Raw genomic sequence first — 16,796 nt, forward strand, 5'->3', positions numbered from 1 at the left:
GACAAATACTAGTTTTTTTTTTCTTTTTAGTACTAGTTTAAATACACCATCTCTTTCACACAACACGGTAATGTAATGAAATGCTACTTACATTTAATGTAAAACAATAAATGGCAGAATATTTTTTTCGTTTGTTTTGATAACATTAAATAAAATAAATAAAATATGTACACTTTTTAAAAATAATATCTTATTATAAAATCTTTAGAACCATAGAATATAAAAAGTATATTTAGATATATGTCAAACTTTTCATTGAGTGACAATGACGATCTTAGATCGAGATTAAAAATTCAAAAATAAATAAACAAAATAAACGAAAATGAAATATAAGAAAATGGTTATAAAATAGCAAAATATAGTATAAATAATAGAACAATGATCAACATACTCACATATATTGGAATGAGCCTACAGTCTGAAGTGTGCCTGTGGACAGTTCTTGGCATTTTAAGAACAATTTTCGACGCCACGCTGTTCAAAGTGAACGCTAATCTTAAACAGGTGCCCAAGCTACTGTAAAACTATGAACCGCTGATAGACGTTGTTGTTCATAAATATAAACACATAGTGAGGTTATCTTTAAAGCAACCTTTAACAGTATTAAGATTAGGGTGAAAATTCCGTGGCAAAAATCTTTTCATTTTAATCTTGGACAAACTTACATGTGTTTATGCTTTGCCCTTTATGAAGCGAAAACGGCACTTCCTTCAAGCATAATATTAATTTCATACTCTTGTTATAACTTTCGCACGTTCGAAAAAACCGAGTAACTCTTAAATTTTTTTATTTGTTGCTGTTGACTTCACTTTGCTCTTTACACTAATCTAATATCAATCTTAGCCATTGAGATAATAAATGCTACTTTTTTTAAAGTATCATTCTTATATTGTTATCCTTTTATGCCCTTAAAAATACTATATTTTGTACTTATATCTAGAAAGCATTTTAACTCGACAGATATAAATAGATGCCTTAAATTATGAATAATATTACTGGTGGTAGGGCTTTGTGCAAGCTCGTCTGGGTGGGTATGTACCACCCAATCATCATATTCTACCGCAAAACAGCAGTAATTGGTATTGTTGTGTTTCGGTTTGAAGGGGGAGTGAGCCAGTGTAATTACAGGCACAAGGGTCACAACATCTTAGTTCCCAAGGTTGGTGGTGTATTGGCAATGTAAGCGATGGTTAACATTTCTTACAATGCCAATGTCTATGGGCGTTGGTGACACTTACCATCAGATGGCCCATATGCTCGTCCTCCTACCTCTTCTATAAAAAAATATTTTAAAGTACTTTAAATGTTCAACAAAACATACAAATGCAATATACTTTAGGTATGGCACATGAAAATGCCAGAAGAGCTATCATTGCACGTGCAACGCGTTCTAAGGACGACAATTTCTGGTGTAATGCTTGTGGAGTGCTTCACAGTGTATGTCTATCTGGCCTCGTATATAGTCCTCCTATATCCAGTATTTTTGGTAAGCGACAAACAGCGTAATCTGGTTTTACATATTTAACATTTATAGTCAAATAAAGCTGTTCTGTGTCTCATCGCTCTCCATTCTCCAATCGTTTGGAATTGAAACATTTATATTATAAATGTATATTTTAAATTATTAAAAAAAAACCAATTGCTATTTTAATTTTACTGCCGATGTACTACATGTTTCTCTGGATCTGTTTATGATCAATTCATTAAAAGGGCCATTTTACTACGGATTGAAGCACCAGTCGATTTATTATGATCACATTCCAATAAATTATTCAGTGTCTCTGCGCCAATACATTTAAAAAGCGTCATATATTTTTTCATATCAAAATAAACATACATATTTATTAAACATTTGTATATTTTAATAAGCAGTTTTAATATAAGTTACCTTTAAAATATTCGTTCTCATACACGTGTTATCTTATCTTTATCATATAAGTAAATTCTACTCTACAAAATCTTTTTATTATACTTACATGTATTTTAGGATCGTGAACTATAGTTTGTGAGCTAAAATATATTAATTAAAATTATTTTAATTCTTAAAATATATTCGATTTATAACATCATATTTGCTATTATGTTAATTCAGGAGGAACGCCCCACTCTGGTGCTGCCTTGGCTCCTGCTTGCAGCAATAAGGAATTTCCTTTGCGAACTGACCAGCTTAGCTTTAGGTCTTGGAACATGCGTTCTCCTTGGACCAGCCAGACCCCCCTGTATAAAATTTCTAATCCGCAAACTCGCCTCCATTATGCCAGCGTTTTATATGTGGATGCTTATATTGAGGTTATATATTATATTGAGGAAGTTATTTATATATAGAACGTCAAAGACGGACGACATAACAAGACATTTCATATAAAAAAACTGAAATTTCAATGAAAATTTTAAATTGAATGTATTAATTGTGTTGGTAATTTTTGTTTCCAAGGCTAGCGTATTCTATAGGCAACAGCTATTCGTTAAATTCGTATTCGCAAAATACATTAGAAATATTATTATTTTTTATTTCAAATAGTTTAACAAGTAATTGTTAAAAATATATGGGTATATGGAACATCTGATGGTAAGATGTCATCATACCCATAGACTAAGAAATATTAACAATCCCTTACAACGCATATGCACCACCAACCTTGCGATAGTTACATAATTTTAAAATATATTATAATTACACAATATATAGTCTTTAAGATATAAGTAATCGAGTACGGTATCGTATTGTTTCAGTTACTATCATTATTTAAAAATGGCATCGGCCTTTAAAACATTTCCTGCAGTATTGCCCACAAAAGATTATGACTATGGATTAGAACTGGCTGTGCGTAGACGTCGAACTAAATCATTACAAGGTGAAGATCAATTGCGAAAAAAACTTATTGCCAGTTTGTTAGTGACTTGATTTTTGAATTTTTTTCAGCTTGTTGTAAATAATTTGGTTCATATCGTGATTTCCTACAGCTATGGAGAACGAGCCCCATCGATTGACAGAGTAATAACCCAATCATTAGTAAAACTAAGCGAAACATTTAAAAAATCATCGAGTAATGAAGATATTCAATCAGTTGGTATAGATGGGCCGTGTCCCTTATCCGTTATTTCTAACAGAACAATATCTGATATAGGCACATACGAAGACTGGTTTGGCAGTGAAGTAGTTGTACCACGTGATACTGACCGCATTCTAGAACAATTTGTATTAATGTTACTACGTATAGGTGTTTTCAAGAAAAAAGATAATGTTGATCCTGTTAAGCTTTTTTCAAATTCTCAAGCGTTCTTGCCACAGCGTATTGAATGCCCCGCGATTAACACTGAAGATTCAGATACGCCGCCTCTTGTGGGAAGTAACAAAGGTAGAGTAGCATCTTACCTGCGAGATTATCCGCAAATATTTATGAAAAAACCATCAGATTTATTTGGGTCATTAAATTCACCTGAAAGCAGACCTCAAAATAATAATGCACAAAATGATAATGTTTCTAACCAGAGTTTACAAGGCTTCGAACCAACTAAAGAAATTTCATTGGATACCGTTAGCCTTAATAAAGAAAACCACATTAGAAAAAATACTAGTAAAAACCTTATACATTCTGAAGTAGAATTTTTTGAATATTTTGATAAGGATGAGAAACACTTAGAAAATATTGATAGCACAGAATCAGCTAAAATGAAAATAGAGTCAACTGAGAGTAGTGAAAGTATGATCAATACAATAAAGATTCAAGCAGCTCTTAATGATGAGTCTGATGATAACAAAATCGAGATTAATTCTTCAACTGACAGTGGTAACCGTATTAAAAGTAGCACTTATGATAAATCTTCAACAAAGTCCAATTCACAAAAGAAAAAAAATTCTGACGTTACGGAATAATTTGGATGAAACAAATATATATGGATAAAATGAATGTAAATATTAACAAACCTAACAAAAATATGTAACATTTTGAAATAAAACATCATTTCATATTTAACTGTTTATTTACAATATTTATATACATATAAGGTGGGTTAGAAATTATGGTTGACATACTGTATTTTCTAAAGCAGTTTTTGGATCTATATACATAATTCTGTAATTATATTCATTTGGATTTATTAAATTAAATTGATACATCGGTAATCTGTTCGTTATAATCCACACAATTTGCGGCACTTCATGATCAATCCGTAAATCGTTAGGAAACACGATCGTCTCATTATTTTGCGCTACGATATCCAAATTTTTGTTTTTGTATTCTTTGCGTGTGTCCCAACACCCGATACTGTCAAGTGATATAAGGTTAAAGAACATGATGCCGTTGCGGTCTATGGCTGCGGCGGAAACCTGTCCTCTCAGACCACGACTCTCGCCAAGCAGTTTAAATTCATCTACAGCATTGTTAACTCGTGAAGGATCTCGTATTACTGATGTTTTAACAGAAAATTCTAGAGAACTAGACATGGAATGATAGTAAAGGGGACGATCGCCAAGATGGTATTGCCCCAATGACATACCAAATAAACCATCTGACCATTGATAATTTAATCCATGGAGCGTGTAATTTGATAGCAATGGTTCTGGATAAAACGTATAATGACTAAACCTCCAGAATGACGAATCAGCATCTCTAAATACGATTAATCCAAATCGCCATGCGTCGGCAATATAAACATGTAGATCTCTACATTGAGCGTCTCTCGAGTCAACGACGAGGTTGGTAATAAGAGAATTTTGTAAAACATATTCGCTTGGAATAGGAAAACGGCCGAGAACTCTATCTGTTTCCAGACTTATAGCAAAAAGTGTTGGTGGACATAGCTGCCTTGGTGTTTCGAAGGCCTCGACTTGACCAGAGTCAAGGGCCCACATTACTCCACAGTGATCAATACTCATTCTGAATATTGATGTGAATCCCGTGCAGTTACCTATAAAAATACAAAATGTGTAGATATTAAAAAAAAGTAAGTAAATTTTTTGTTTTTGTTGTATTTATAATTTAATGGTATTAGCTTAAAATTAGTAGTAAAACTTCGATCACATTTGAATGTAATGGTGCTGCATATAGTATATGCAGCTCCATTACATTCATTATTATTAAACATTTCATAACTAAACATTTGAATACTTAATTAATTTCTTAATACAAACCTGTTTTTAAATTAATGAATTGTAAATTGTTAAACTTTATTCTTGTTACAGGTCACACATATTTCAGGTTAGTCGAGCGTAATGAGCGAATAGCTTAAACATTTCTTAAGTAGTTACTTAACACCTTTTTTAAATAATCGAGGTTACTTATCATATTAAAATATTTTTTATACTCGTTTATAAATTATGCGTATGTAACATATACTAATATTTATTTCTAATATTATTATTTAACACAATAGAAAACGTAGGCAATTTGAAAATATTTACGTAACATATTTAAAAGTTTAAACATTTCACCGAAACGAAATATTACAATATTTAAATAACAATCATGTGTGTATGTGTGTGTTTAGCTGTATAATGTACCTGCATTGTGCCAGTCCCAATTTGGGAAAGGTGAGAGCAATGGGGATTCCTCTTGGGCTGCAACAGGCAAAGCGGATAACGTCGCTGGAACACCTTTCTTCCACCTCGGTGTGCTTACGAATACGCGATTTTTCCATCGTTCCACTCCCAGGGGTATAACATTAATCTGATTGAATTGACTGAAATCAAAAAATTTCGTAGGTAAATTTTATTTATTTTATTACATTTATATAACGAGACTATAATTATAATAAATAATTAAAGTAACTTGAATATAAAGACTGGATGGTGTATTAGTAATTAATATGTTGTATAGCTCAATGATAAATGTAAAAATTGATGACTTAAGTAATTTATTTTTAATACCCATTCTGAATAGCCAATTCACGATGTTGAGGTGTTGGAAAATCGAAGTCAATTTGTTTCCATCGGTACAGGGTACCTATATTCTTTCTTTGTGCGTGAGAACTTGTACTACATATTGCTAGAGCCAGGAGTAAAAATGTTGTCTTGAGTCTCATCTGAAAATAAAATTGATTAAATAATAAAAAATAATAATATGTAATATATACTAATGTAATGCAAGTTTAGAAAGCAATAAAATGGACACTGATTTCAACCACGTATATGAAATTGCTTCCTTCTTTTTCTAGGCTAAATTACATCATATCCTAGATTTTATTCCTGTCTTTTTTGCGATTTATATGTTTTCTAAAATTTAATGACTCAAATTTATATTATATAATTTAATGATCACAGGATATAGAATATTTGAGTTCTGATTATCAAGTCGGGTATATAATATTAAAAAGGTCTTTTTTTGTGTCTCGTTAAATTTTTATATAATATATACATAAACTTTTAGTTTCTTTTTTTATAAGCTAAGAAATAATGAAAATAAATATGAAAGGAAATATTATTTTCAAAAACAGTCAAGAATGAATTAATTTATTTAAATACTAGAATGGATAAATTCTAGAGCCAAACTGCTGCTTTAAACTAAAATGGAAAGTCTGTAAGGCCTTGCCCATTCAAATTATTAGGCGTAGGTATTTTAAATATAATTTATCATCCTGTTAAATTAAAAAATAAATAAACAAAGACTGCTTGAGTATTAATTAATACATATAATAAATATTAATGAATAACAAGGTTATTCATATAAAAGTATAACTCGCACTGTACGTAATTAAAATTCTCATAAATATAATGGTCTTACCTTATTTTCGAGAGCAGCACCAATTCTTCTTTTTTGTTTATCAAAATCACGTCTTTCCTGCTGTGTACCAATAAATGATATGAAGCTCGATCGAAACGCAAACGCCTTGATTTAGTTATGTAAGGATGTATGTAGAGCAACACACAACCAGTTTATCCTCGCGTATTGCTTGCTCATAAATTATGTGGGGATACAAAATTTTTATCAAATAATAATTCTAAGTCGATAATGTTATGTGTAGTTCAGAAAGTTATAACATAATTAGTTATCATATTCGAATCATTGACGGTTTTATATAACTTTGTGTATTGCAATTTTGTACGTACGTCTTGTTCGTATTATGTAGGTACGAATATATGTAATATATTACATATTATACTTATTTGAGCGCTTTAATTAACCTATTTATTAAAAAACGTTATAAAATATAAAATTACAGATATTTGATAGCTCTCAAAGCAATAATCTCAAACGTCAACCGATGTTGCAAATTTTACTGTGTATGTAGTAAATGAACTCCTCATATATAGCATATAAGGCTGCCACCTGTATTAGGCATACTGCGGGTCATAGCTACTATTTTATGAATCAGAGTATTTTAATTTATATCAAATACCAAAATAGTTTATATAAATAAATAAATTTGAATAAATAACAATATGAATTATGGATATTCATTTAAATATTATTTACTTAATTAATCTTTTAAACTTAATAATTTTATTTGTAGATTATGTATAGGTATAAACAAATTAATAATTGCCATTACAAAAAAAAACCTACAACATATTCGACATTAACATTTTTTTCTATTTAAATGTAGAAATACTTATTTATATCTTACAAATAACGTAGTTTTAATTGTCACACAAAATTCAATATATAACTTATAATATTATGTAAAATATTTCTTCTGAACTCAAAGTTCTTCTTAAAAAAACATTATTTATCATAATAAATAATAGTACCGTAAAGATAGAAGTTGCAGCCTGTAAATATATCACTGCTGATCCAAGACCTCTCGTTCGAGGAGAAGACTTTAGTTTTTTCAACAACACTGCTCCAATACCGATTGGTGAAGATACAAGTGGAAGATTTTTAACTGACATATTCAACAGGTTTCAGCTATGTTTTCTTTCACCGCCGAACACGAGATGTATTAATTAGTATTAAGCACATGAAAATTTAGTGGTATCTGCCGGGGTTTGAACCATAATTTTCATTTAAATCTCATGTATTTTAGCCACTGGGTAGTGTTAAGCAATTTTGATAATCTTATTGATCAAAATAAGCAACGCCTGCTTATAAACTTTAGCAACATAAAGTCTGATTAATTGCTATTAATAATATATAATTATATTATGAAATTAGTTAATTAAGAAAAACACATTGATTGATTATTCCCACATATTTATTATTTTATATTCTACTTAGACTAAGTATGGTTTTCTTATAATAGTGTTAATAATGAATAGAATAGGACTAGTTTCATAGAAAAAATAGAGTTGTGTTACTTAAAAACAATTAATGTTTTAATACATATTTATACCACTTGTTGTAGGGTTGGAAGATAGGATTACAAACTGTTCCTCGTACAGCTTCTTTTGTATCAGCATATAATATACGGTAATTATAATCATCAGAATCTAAAGGGCCCGCTTGAAACATTGGCAGCCGATTAGTTATTACCCAAACGCTCTGACGCTCTTCCTGGTCAATTCTTATGTCGTTAGGAAAGACTAATGTTTCTTTATTTATTGCTACTACACCAAGATTCTGTTTTAGATGGGATTTCGCCGTATCCCAACACGCGACAGTATCCCTAGTCACTAGGCCATAAAACATTACGCCTCGTTTATCAATCGCCGATGCAGATGCTTGACCAAATAATCCTCTACTTTCGCCCAACATAGAAAATTCAATTGCACTGTTGTTCACGCGTGATGAATCACGAAGTACTGAAGTTTTAACGTAAAATTCTCTATAACTTGACATAGCATGGAAATATAATATTCTTTCTTCAAATTGGTCGACTGGAGAGAGCGCGAGACCAAATATTCCATCGGTCCATTGAAAGTTTAAGCCATGTAGAGTATAATTAGATGCTAAAGGATCAGGGAAAAATAGATGATGTGAAAATCTCCAAAAGCTTTCATCACTTTCTCGAAATACCAACAGTCCGAAACGCCATGTGTCGGCTATGTAAGCGTGAAGATCAGAACAGTCTTTTCTTCTTGTATCCAGAATTATGTTTGAAAATAATGAATCCTGAAGAACGTACTTCTTTGGAATAATATACCTGGCAATAGGCATGTCAGTTGTCAAATCGAAAACTATTATACTTGGTGGACATATTTGTGTTGGGTTATCTTGAGTATCTATTTGTCCTGAATCCAGCACCCACAATCTACCACAATGGTCAATATTCATTCGAAAAACTGATGTTAAACCAGAACAGTCACTGCTTTTATCTGGAAAAAATAATTTTACTCATAATAGTCCCGATTAAATATTGTAATCACTTTTTTCTCATTTAAAATATATAAACACGCCAACAACTATTAAAACCACATTTGCAATGATGCATTTTTTGAATATAATAAAATGTGTTTGAAATAGCTAATAAGCTATTTCAAGAACAAATAAGAATCTATATGTAAATTTAACAACATTTAATAATATAAAATTACTACTAACTAAATGCTCTATGGAAACTCCAATCAGGGTAAGGCTTGAGACGTGGCGACATCACTCCACCAGAGCGCGGAACGGTTGCTAGTGTGGCTGGAACACCACGTCGCCAACTTGGTATTGTCACAAAAACACGAGAGCCCCATACCTCTAATCCTAGAGGTAGAATGTTCGCTGGAATAAAGTCGCTAAAAGCATATAAAATTATCGATAATTGAATAACATGCGATAATTTTAAATATATTTGATTTTAATTCGTCTGTCCATGGAGGACAAATATTATGAAATTACACCATTTATATATTGTATTAATGATCTCGGTTAATATGGTAATCAAATGAACAAATAAAAAAATGTATTTATTCAAAGGTAGCGTACCTTTCCCCAAATAACATGGACGCGCTATAAGTTGTATCTTAATATTAGTAAAAACATTTAAGTCCTATATGAAAAATAATAGTGAATAATGGAAAATAACATAAGAAGAACGTGAAGAAGAAGCTACTGCTATAAGAATATAATGGATGATTAATGACAATTTTTTTTCCTTTTTTTTATTATTTTAGTCAAATTTAAAATAGTCCCTCCTGATTCCCACCCGACGCAAAGCTGCCCATAATGCAGGCCGCATTTCCGCGCTGTATGGCAATGGACAACCTCTGTGCCAAATGGGACCCGGAGCGACTGTCAAATCCCCCAAGAATATAATTAATGATTATCATAGTTGCTTCACTTTATTATAACAATTATTTTTGTACTTACAGTGTCAAATACAAAACATGCTTATTGCATGTACCAATATTAAAATATTGGTACATGCAATATATAATATGATAAGTAACTAAATAATAATAGATAATGACGTAACGGAAAATATGTATTATTTGAATGAATTATACATAGTATATTTTTTTAATATTACTGTAATAAAATATTTCTAATTTTGGGATCACTGAATTTATTTATATTTGCGCTTATGTGCCAATAAGTATTTGGTACATTCTCAAAATAATATTTACCCATTAGCAATAGCGTAGCGTCGATGGCTCTCCGAAGGGAACTCAAAGTCTAGTTGTTTCCATTTGTACAGAGTGCTAAAGGGTGGAGTTTCCATATCTGATGGTACAGACTGGGACCGCGTTAGCCCCAGCATAGTAAGCCATAACGCCATGCCAGCTAAACGCGTTCTATCTGAAAAGAGGCAAAAATAGGTATTTACAACACTTTGTTTTTTTTTACTAACATTTTAAAAAAATGATTAATTATATATTTAAAAGAAATTGATTTCATGGCGAATAAAATTGGTTTTTCTTTAAAAATCAAAAATAAAAAAAACATGTAGTTTTAAACTGATTCTTTCTCTTTTGTGAACTTATTATTAAAAAAAAAACAAATTGCCATATTAATACTTATGTTTTAATATTAAATGAATATTACTGAAAGCTGCCTTACTATTGACCATTCTAAAAAGAAAATAGGATTTATTAAAAATAAACTTAATAAGTGAATAAATAGACAGTTTAATAAGACTGTTATTTAATGCACGCGCAAAGGTAGCGCTTTCTAAACGTTCAAGTATTATAATGCATGTTAAACGGAATATTTAACGAGAATAAAAACATTCGAAGGGAATTAATAATAAAAATGAGAACGTTTACAAATTTGCAAGTTTATAACATAATAAATGGTTCCGTATAATTGACTGTTCATAAATTGTTTTCATAATAAGAACGCGTTCGCTGTATTGAAGTGGTTTACTCGTTTTTTCCCTTTAAAGCCATGTTAAAAATGTCCTAGCTGATTGAATGAAAAGATGAAACACAACTCTCTATTTCTTAAAATTTATAATCCCCGTCGAAAAATCGTACAAGACGACCGACGCTATAACTAGGCACGGATGTGTAAGTACCGCAAGCTTCTGTACCCCAGGCTGATACTGTGGATTTCTGAAGAAAACATCAAAATCATAAAAAATCATTGACTTTGATTAGCAATCATTTAAGCTATACATTATTTATTTTATATATTATTTAAATCGTACCAAAGACATTATTAGTTCTTCTCGTTTTTAATAGTTGGTTAAAATGTAACAATTTCTATTCGTTATTTCGTATACATATAAATATTATAACATAAATGCTAAATAGGTAAGATACATAACTTTTTTATAATTTTTGCATAAATTAGAGCTAGTACCTAACTAAAGTACATTGACTTAGGTGTTAGCCTCTACAAAATTCAGAAAAGGTGAAATTGCCCTAACTTCTGTTTGACTTGATCACTCATAGATTTAAGGTGGTCGAAAGCACATAGTCAACTCATAAATGATACGAGTTTAATTAAAAAATATTAGTCATTTGAAAATGCTACGCTTCGTGGAAAACGCAGCATCATGATGAAAAAACATTAGTCCTTAGTCTCATTGCGTGTGAAAAAAAAGATCAAAATAATATTCAATAAGCAAAATAACATCAAAAAAATTCATAAGATGTAAATGACCAGAATTGAAACCTATTTTTTTATGTTCTTCCACAATATATAAATACATTTTTATAATCTAAGCCAAGTGACTATTGATAAACTTTATATAAATATTTAAAAAAATCATTAAATCTTATTTTTTGACACAACACAACAACAAATATATGTACGCACAAATTTTGCTAGAAATAAAACTTGCTTTGCGGCTCTCTTGCTCTTATAATACTAAATCATATTTAGTGGCTAAATTAAAAGACTTTTTTTCCTATATATATATGTATCTCATAATGTTGCAAAACGCGTCACAGATCGGCTGTGAGCAGTCAATATAGCATTAATATGAGGCAGGCTCAATTCAGCCAACTGGTGAATAAGGAATAAAACCTAGGATTTGGGAAGCCTAGGTGTTTTTTGCTTTGGTTGACTCTTCGGTTCCCTTGGTAATTTTATTTTGCAAGATGCTATTAAATTAATGAAATCAGCCCATCATTAATTAAATTAAGAAACGCGAAGCCATCGTTATTATATAAAAATAGAAATTATTAGTAATATTTTAATTGCTTGAGCTGTTTGTATTGATAACTGATGCATATTTTTTTTGGATAAGCGGTGACTTTACACAAACCCAATTTAGTATTTTTTTGTTATTTATTATAATTCCTGCCACGCCACGGGAACGCTTGCGCAAGATACCGTGACTCACCGACCGTTAGCCTGCCTCCAATTTGTAGGAGCGTTCCTAGGGTACGCAAAATTCCCTACTCCTAGCCCCGGCGACGCTTATGGCGGAGGGAGAAGAAAGGTGGCGCCGGCGCCTTCTCCCCGGTTTTTTTCTGAGGAACGGATCCAAAGAGACTTATCTTTCAAGTACTTCTCGCTATCATAGATGGTATTTAAAAAAAATCTATTCTACTAACGATAAACAACATTTTTTTTTAATAATAAAATGTGTCGGGTATATATTTGGTCCGTTATAACTCGAACTGTGTATTATAAAATAATAAAATGGCAAAATTATATATGAAAATAAATGAACACGTTACCAAATTAAAGTTATTGTAGATGTAAAAAATATATATATACATAAATACATCATAAATTCATTATAAATAATGTATTATTTGTTTTGATAAGCTGTCGTTATTTATTCCCCTTTTTATTAAAAATAAAAATGGTTAATGTAAATTATCTATAAAGATGGCTGTTAAATATATATTGTTAATATGGGATTTTTTATTGTTTGTTTGTTTGTATTAAAATACCAATAATTGTACAACATAATATAATTTTTTGTTGGCTCCAGCGATACACTTTTCTCAATCAAGGTCCGTGTTGCGAGACGAAATCCCTGTCATCAACAGTATTTTTGCTGAAGTACACTCTCGCAGAGATAAAAGTATAAAACGAAATTGTATGTTTAAGCAATTCAGTAGAGTTTTTGTTGTTAGCATAAATACTAGGTAGACAATGAAACAAAGACGGTAATAGACAAAGGTAGATATTGTATTATTATTATAAGTAATTGGCTATATAATAAACAGCTTAGTATTAAGATATTTGTCAAATGAGTTGCCTTCAGCCTAGTTTTATTGCATTTCAATCTCAGAAATAGTAAGAGGATTTAAGTCTGTCCTTATCTGTTATATAAATACATAAGCCTGTTATAGATTATATATAGTGAACTAATTTTAAACAAACTTATAACTTGACTTAAGTTTTTACCAAAATGTTAGTTATACGAAAACGGATTATACACAGAAAATCCAACATCTACTACCCAAAGTAGAAAATACAACCATTTTTAGCCAGGATTCTGTATGGATAGGAGTAGGATTCAGAAAAGGTAAACTCTACGCATTTTTAGCCTCGAATAAATACATTTTTAAAAGTATTTTTTAGTTTTGCGAGAGTGTGTTATCCTCATAAAGAATTTAAACCAAAGAGTTTACGCTCTAGCGAGTATTGCATAAGTTTAATGAACAAAATTTAATGAGTAAACTTTGAATAGTAAATACAAGCCAAAGGTGTACTGATATACAAACTAGTAGTAGTATTCTAATGGCTAGCTTGTGTTATGGTTGTAACTAGGGTTCTGGGCTTAAGTCCTGGGTCGCGAAAATAAATACTTATTGGGGTTTCCTGCTAAAAAAAATCTTACTAGAGGCTCACAACCTGAAAATTGACAGTGTTTTAACATTTCTGTGAAAAGACTTACGACCGTTTCTCATGCGTCTGATCTCTTTCTGGTCGTGTTGGATTTTTCATCCCATCTGTAATGGATTTGTGACAGATATAGGAAGTGCACTTGTGCTTACACACTCGTGCACCATAATATGACTTGCATAGACTACTCTTCTTTGAGAATGGTCGCCATTTATACATCAATTAAAAATACATAACAATTTTGAGCAGTACTAGATGTACAATAAGGTTATTTGGGTTATTTACTTGTATATTAAACTTGAATGATGTTTTTATTACATGATACAATGACTTTAGCTAGTCTGTCGTATTTATGTACGTATATACATAATAACTATAAACAATAATTGCGGAGTATAATTCTTTTTATTCGCAAATTATTTTAATACACGTTGCTTAACAAAAATGGGCAGATATTAAAAATAATAATATATTTTTTATTTCTGTTCAAGATTTTTCTTGGAAGCGTTTAAGCGACACAACCAAGTGAGTTTGTTATTTTACCGGACTCTGTCGATATTTCCGTGTGTGGCAAAACGATAGTTTTAATAGCCTTAACTTTCACCATTGCCCATTGCACCAACGGCGTATACTGTTGTATGGGCCATGAACATGAACGACGATTTCGTCACGACATTTTAGTTATTGTATGTCAATTTGTACAGATATATAAATGAAAAAATATATATAATTACCAACGTTTTTATTATCAACTGCCTTTAAGTAGATGAAACGGGTGCTTAAGGTTCATTATGAAAATATTTTATACGCTTAGATTTACGAAAATAGGTCTTAATACATGCAATGTTATAAAAATAAAATTCGTATTAAGTGTAACTATATACCGTTTACGCAATTAAAAGAATACGCATACGGTACATTATTTCTAAAGTAATACTTTTGATATCATCTTCATTTAACACTTGAGTAATGAATGCTACAAAAAACCACTTTCAAAAACGCTTCACTTCACTACACTTGAGCGAAAACGAGAAAATATAATTGATAATACCATTAAAGCATAGTTAAAGATGCTGTACAGCGTTTTAAGAATAGAAGTAACATTACAATAACAAAATTATATCCATATAAATGCTTAGATATTGGTAATACATATATTGAAATTCATGTTATGTACCATGTTTTATTAGGTAACGTAAATATAAATCATAAACGTAATATTGGACTTTATCAATTTTTTAAAACTTATTTTATGTGATTTTTTTAAAATAACATCTGGCTCTTTATAATTCCGTAATTATGTCTTAAGATAATGTCTATTTTTTTTCTGTGACTAAACAATACACAACGTTATACGCTAACGTTATATATTTACGCGACATAATATTGGTCTTTATCTTTATCTTAAATGATCATGATGCGGATACATATATATATACATACAACAACACATAACATGTATATAAACAGTCTTATTACCGTTATATAACTTACATAAAACTAATTTTACTTTATATTAGTTTTTAAGTTCAACTATAATCGAACGTAAATAATACTTAAATATATTTAAATAAACTAAGACAATTTTGATTTAAATAAAAATTAAATTTAATATTACGATTATTGTTAATAATATTAAATAAAATTAAATAATAATATTCAATAGCGAACTTACCATTAGGTTGTCGTTTATTAAAATCCAAATAATTAGTTTCCTCGTATGTAGAGGCGTGGGTCGGCGATATATAATATCCTCCAACAGTTTTAGATGACGATAATTCGAACGGGTTTACATACTCATCTTTATAATTGTTCCAACTTGGATTCACATTTTTAAAGTCGTTACTAATATCTTTAAAGACCAATGAAGGCGAGGACCATTGTACGAACCACTGATGCGACACAGCCATTGTTGCTCGTATTATATTTTAACACTGCCATTAATCTAACAATTCACTTATTTTATCATACAGTGTATGGTGTATAATTTGATAGTTTTATTTAAAATAATAGAGTGCTAACTTGCATCGTTCGTGTGAACGTGAGTGCGACTCTCTGTCTAATCTCAGTCTGTTACCAAAGTGGTGGTCGCCCTTTCATAAACGACGGATCTCTCTACCTTTAATTTATATTAATTGCTTATCACCGTTGATATATATATATATATATATGTTATACATACGTATATAGTGTCTTCATTGCAACATTGATGTTGAATATGTTTATATTGTAAAATATTTTAATTATTAAATTTGTTATAATTAAATTTAATAAATACATATTTTTGCTTTCAATATTAATATTTGAAAATTATATATTTACTTAGCATAATAAATATTTATTTAATATTTTTGAAAACGTAACACTACTTTGAGTTAATATAAAAACCATAAATAATAAATTTACAAAAAAGTTCAGGTATATAAATGTTCTACGCCTGGGCTAAGGACTCCCTTCCTTTTGAGGAGGTTTGGAATTTATTTTATTTGCAAAATTTATTTTGCTGCTTACAATGTTTTCCTTTACCACCGAACACAAGATGAATTAAAAACAATAATAAACATAAAGAAAAGTCAGTGATGATTTTCTAGGTTTAAATTCGCAATTATCGGTTAAGATTCACGATTTATATCAACTCGGATAACGCGATGCTGCGGTTAGTACAAGTGAATTCTATCAATAAATAATACATTATAAATATAATAGATTATCAATACGAAATAAATGTTTGCCAATGTA

General features: G+C 30.3%; 2 protein-coding genes and 1 pseudogene across 2 annotated transcripts; 1 reads left to right on the top strand and 2 right to left on the bottom strand.

Moving 5' to 3' along the window:
* Positions 1–279: 279 nt before the first annotated feature.
* On the top strand, positions 280–3,922 carry LOC126770863 (uncharacterized). Its single transcript, XM_050490468.1, has 5 exons — positions 280–504; positions 1,340–1,486; positions 2,093–2,289; positions 2,734–2,892; positions 2,965–3,922. The coding sequence occupies exons 1-5, from the start codon at positions 379–381 to the stop codon at positions 3,875–3,877; spliced, it is 1,542 nt and encodes a 513-aa protein (XP_050346425.1). The 5' UTR covers positions 280–378; the 3' UTR covers positions 3,878–3,922.
* Positions 3,923–4,015: 93 nt separating this feature from the next.
* LOC126770729 (protein yellow-like) lies at positions 4,016–6,895 on the bottom strand. Its single transcript, XM_050490253.1, has 4 exons — positions 6,723–6,895; positions 5,870–6,024; positions 5,504–5,682; positions 4,016–4,911 (listed from the first exon to the last, which is right to left on the bottom strand). Exons 2-4 carry the CDS (start codon positions 6,022–6,024, stop codon positions 4,022–4,024), a joined length of 1,224 nt encoding a protein of 407 aa, XP_050346210.1. The 5' UTR covers positions 6,723–6,895; the 3' UTR covers positions 4,016–4,021.
* A 1,282-nt stretch (positions 6,896–8,177) lies between these two features.
* LOC126770724 (protein yellow-like) lies at positions 8,178–16,133 on the bottom strand (annotated as a pseudogene).
* Between the last annotated feature and the right edge of the window lie 663 nt (positions 16,134–16,796).

Source organism: Nymphalis io, chromosome 9 (assembly GCF_905147045.1).
Source record: "Nymphalis io chromosome 9, ilAglIoxx1.1, whole genome shotgun sequence".
Lineage (NCBI taxonomy): Eukaryota > Metazoa > Arthropoda > Insecta > Lepidoptera > Nymphalidae > Nymphalis > Nymphalis io.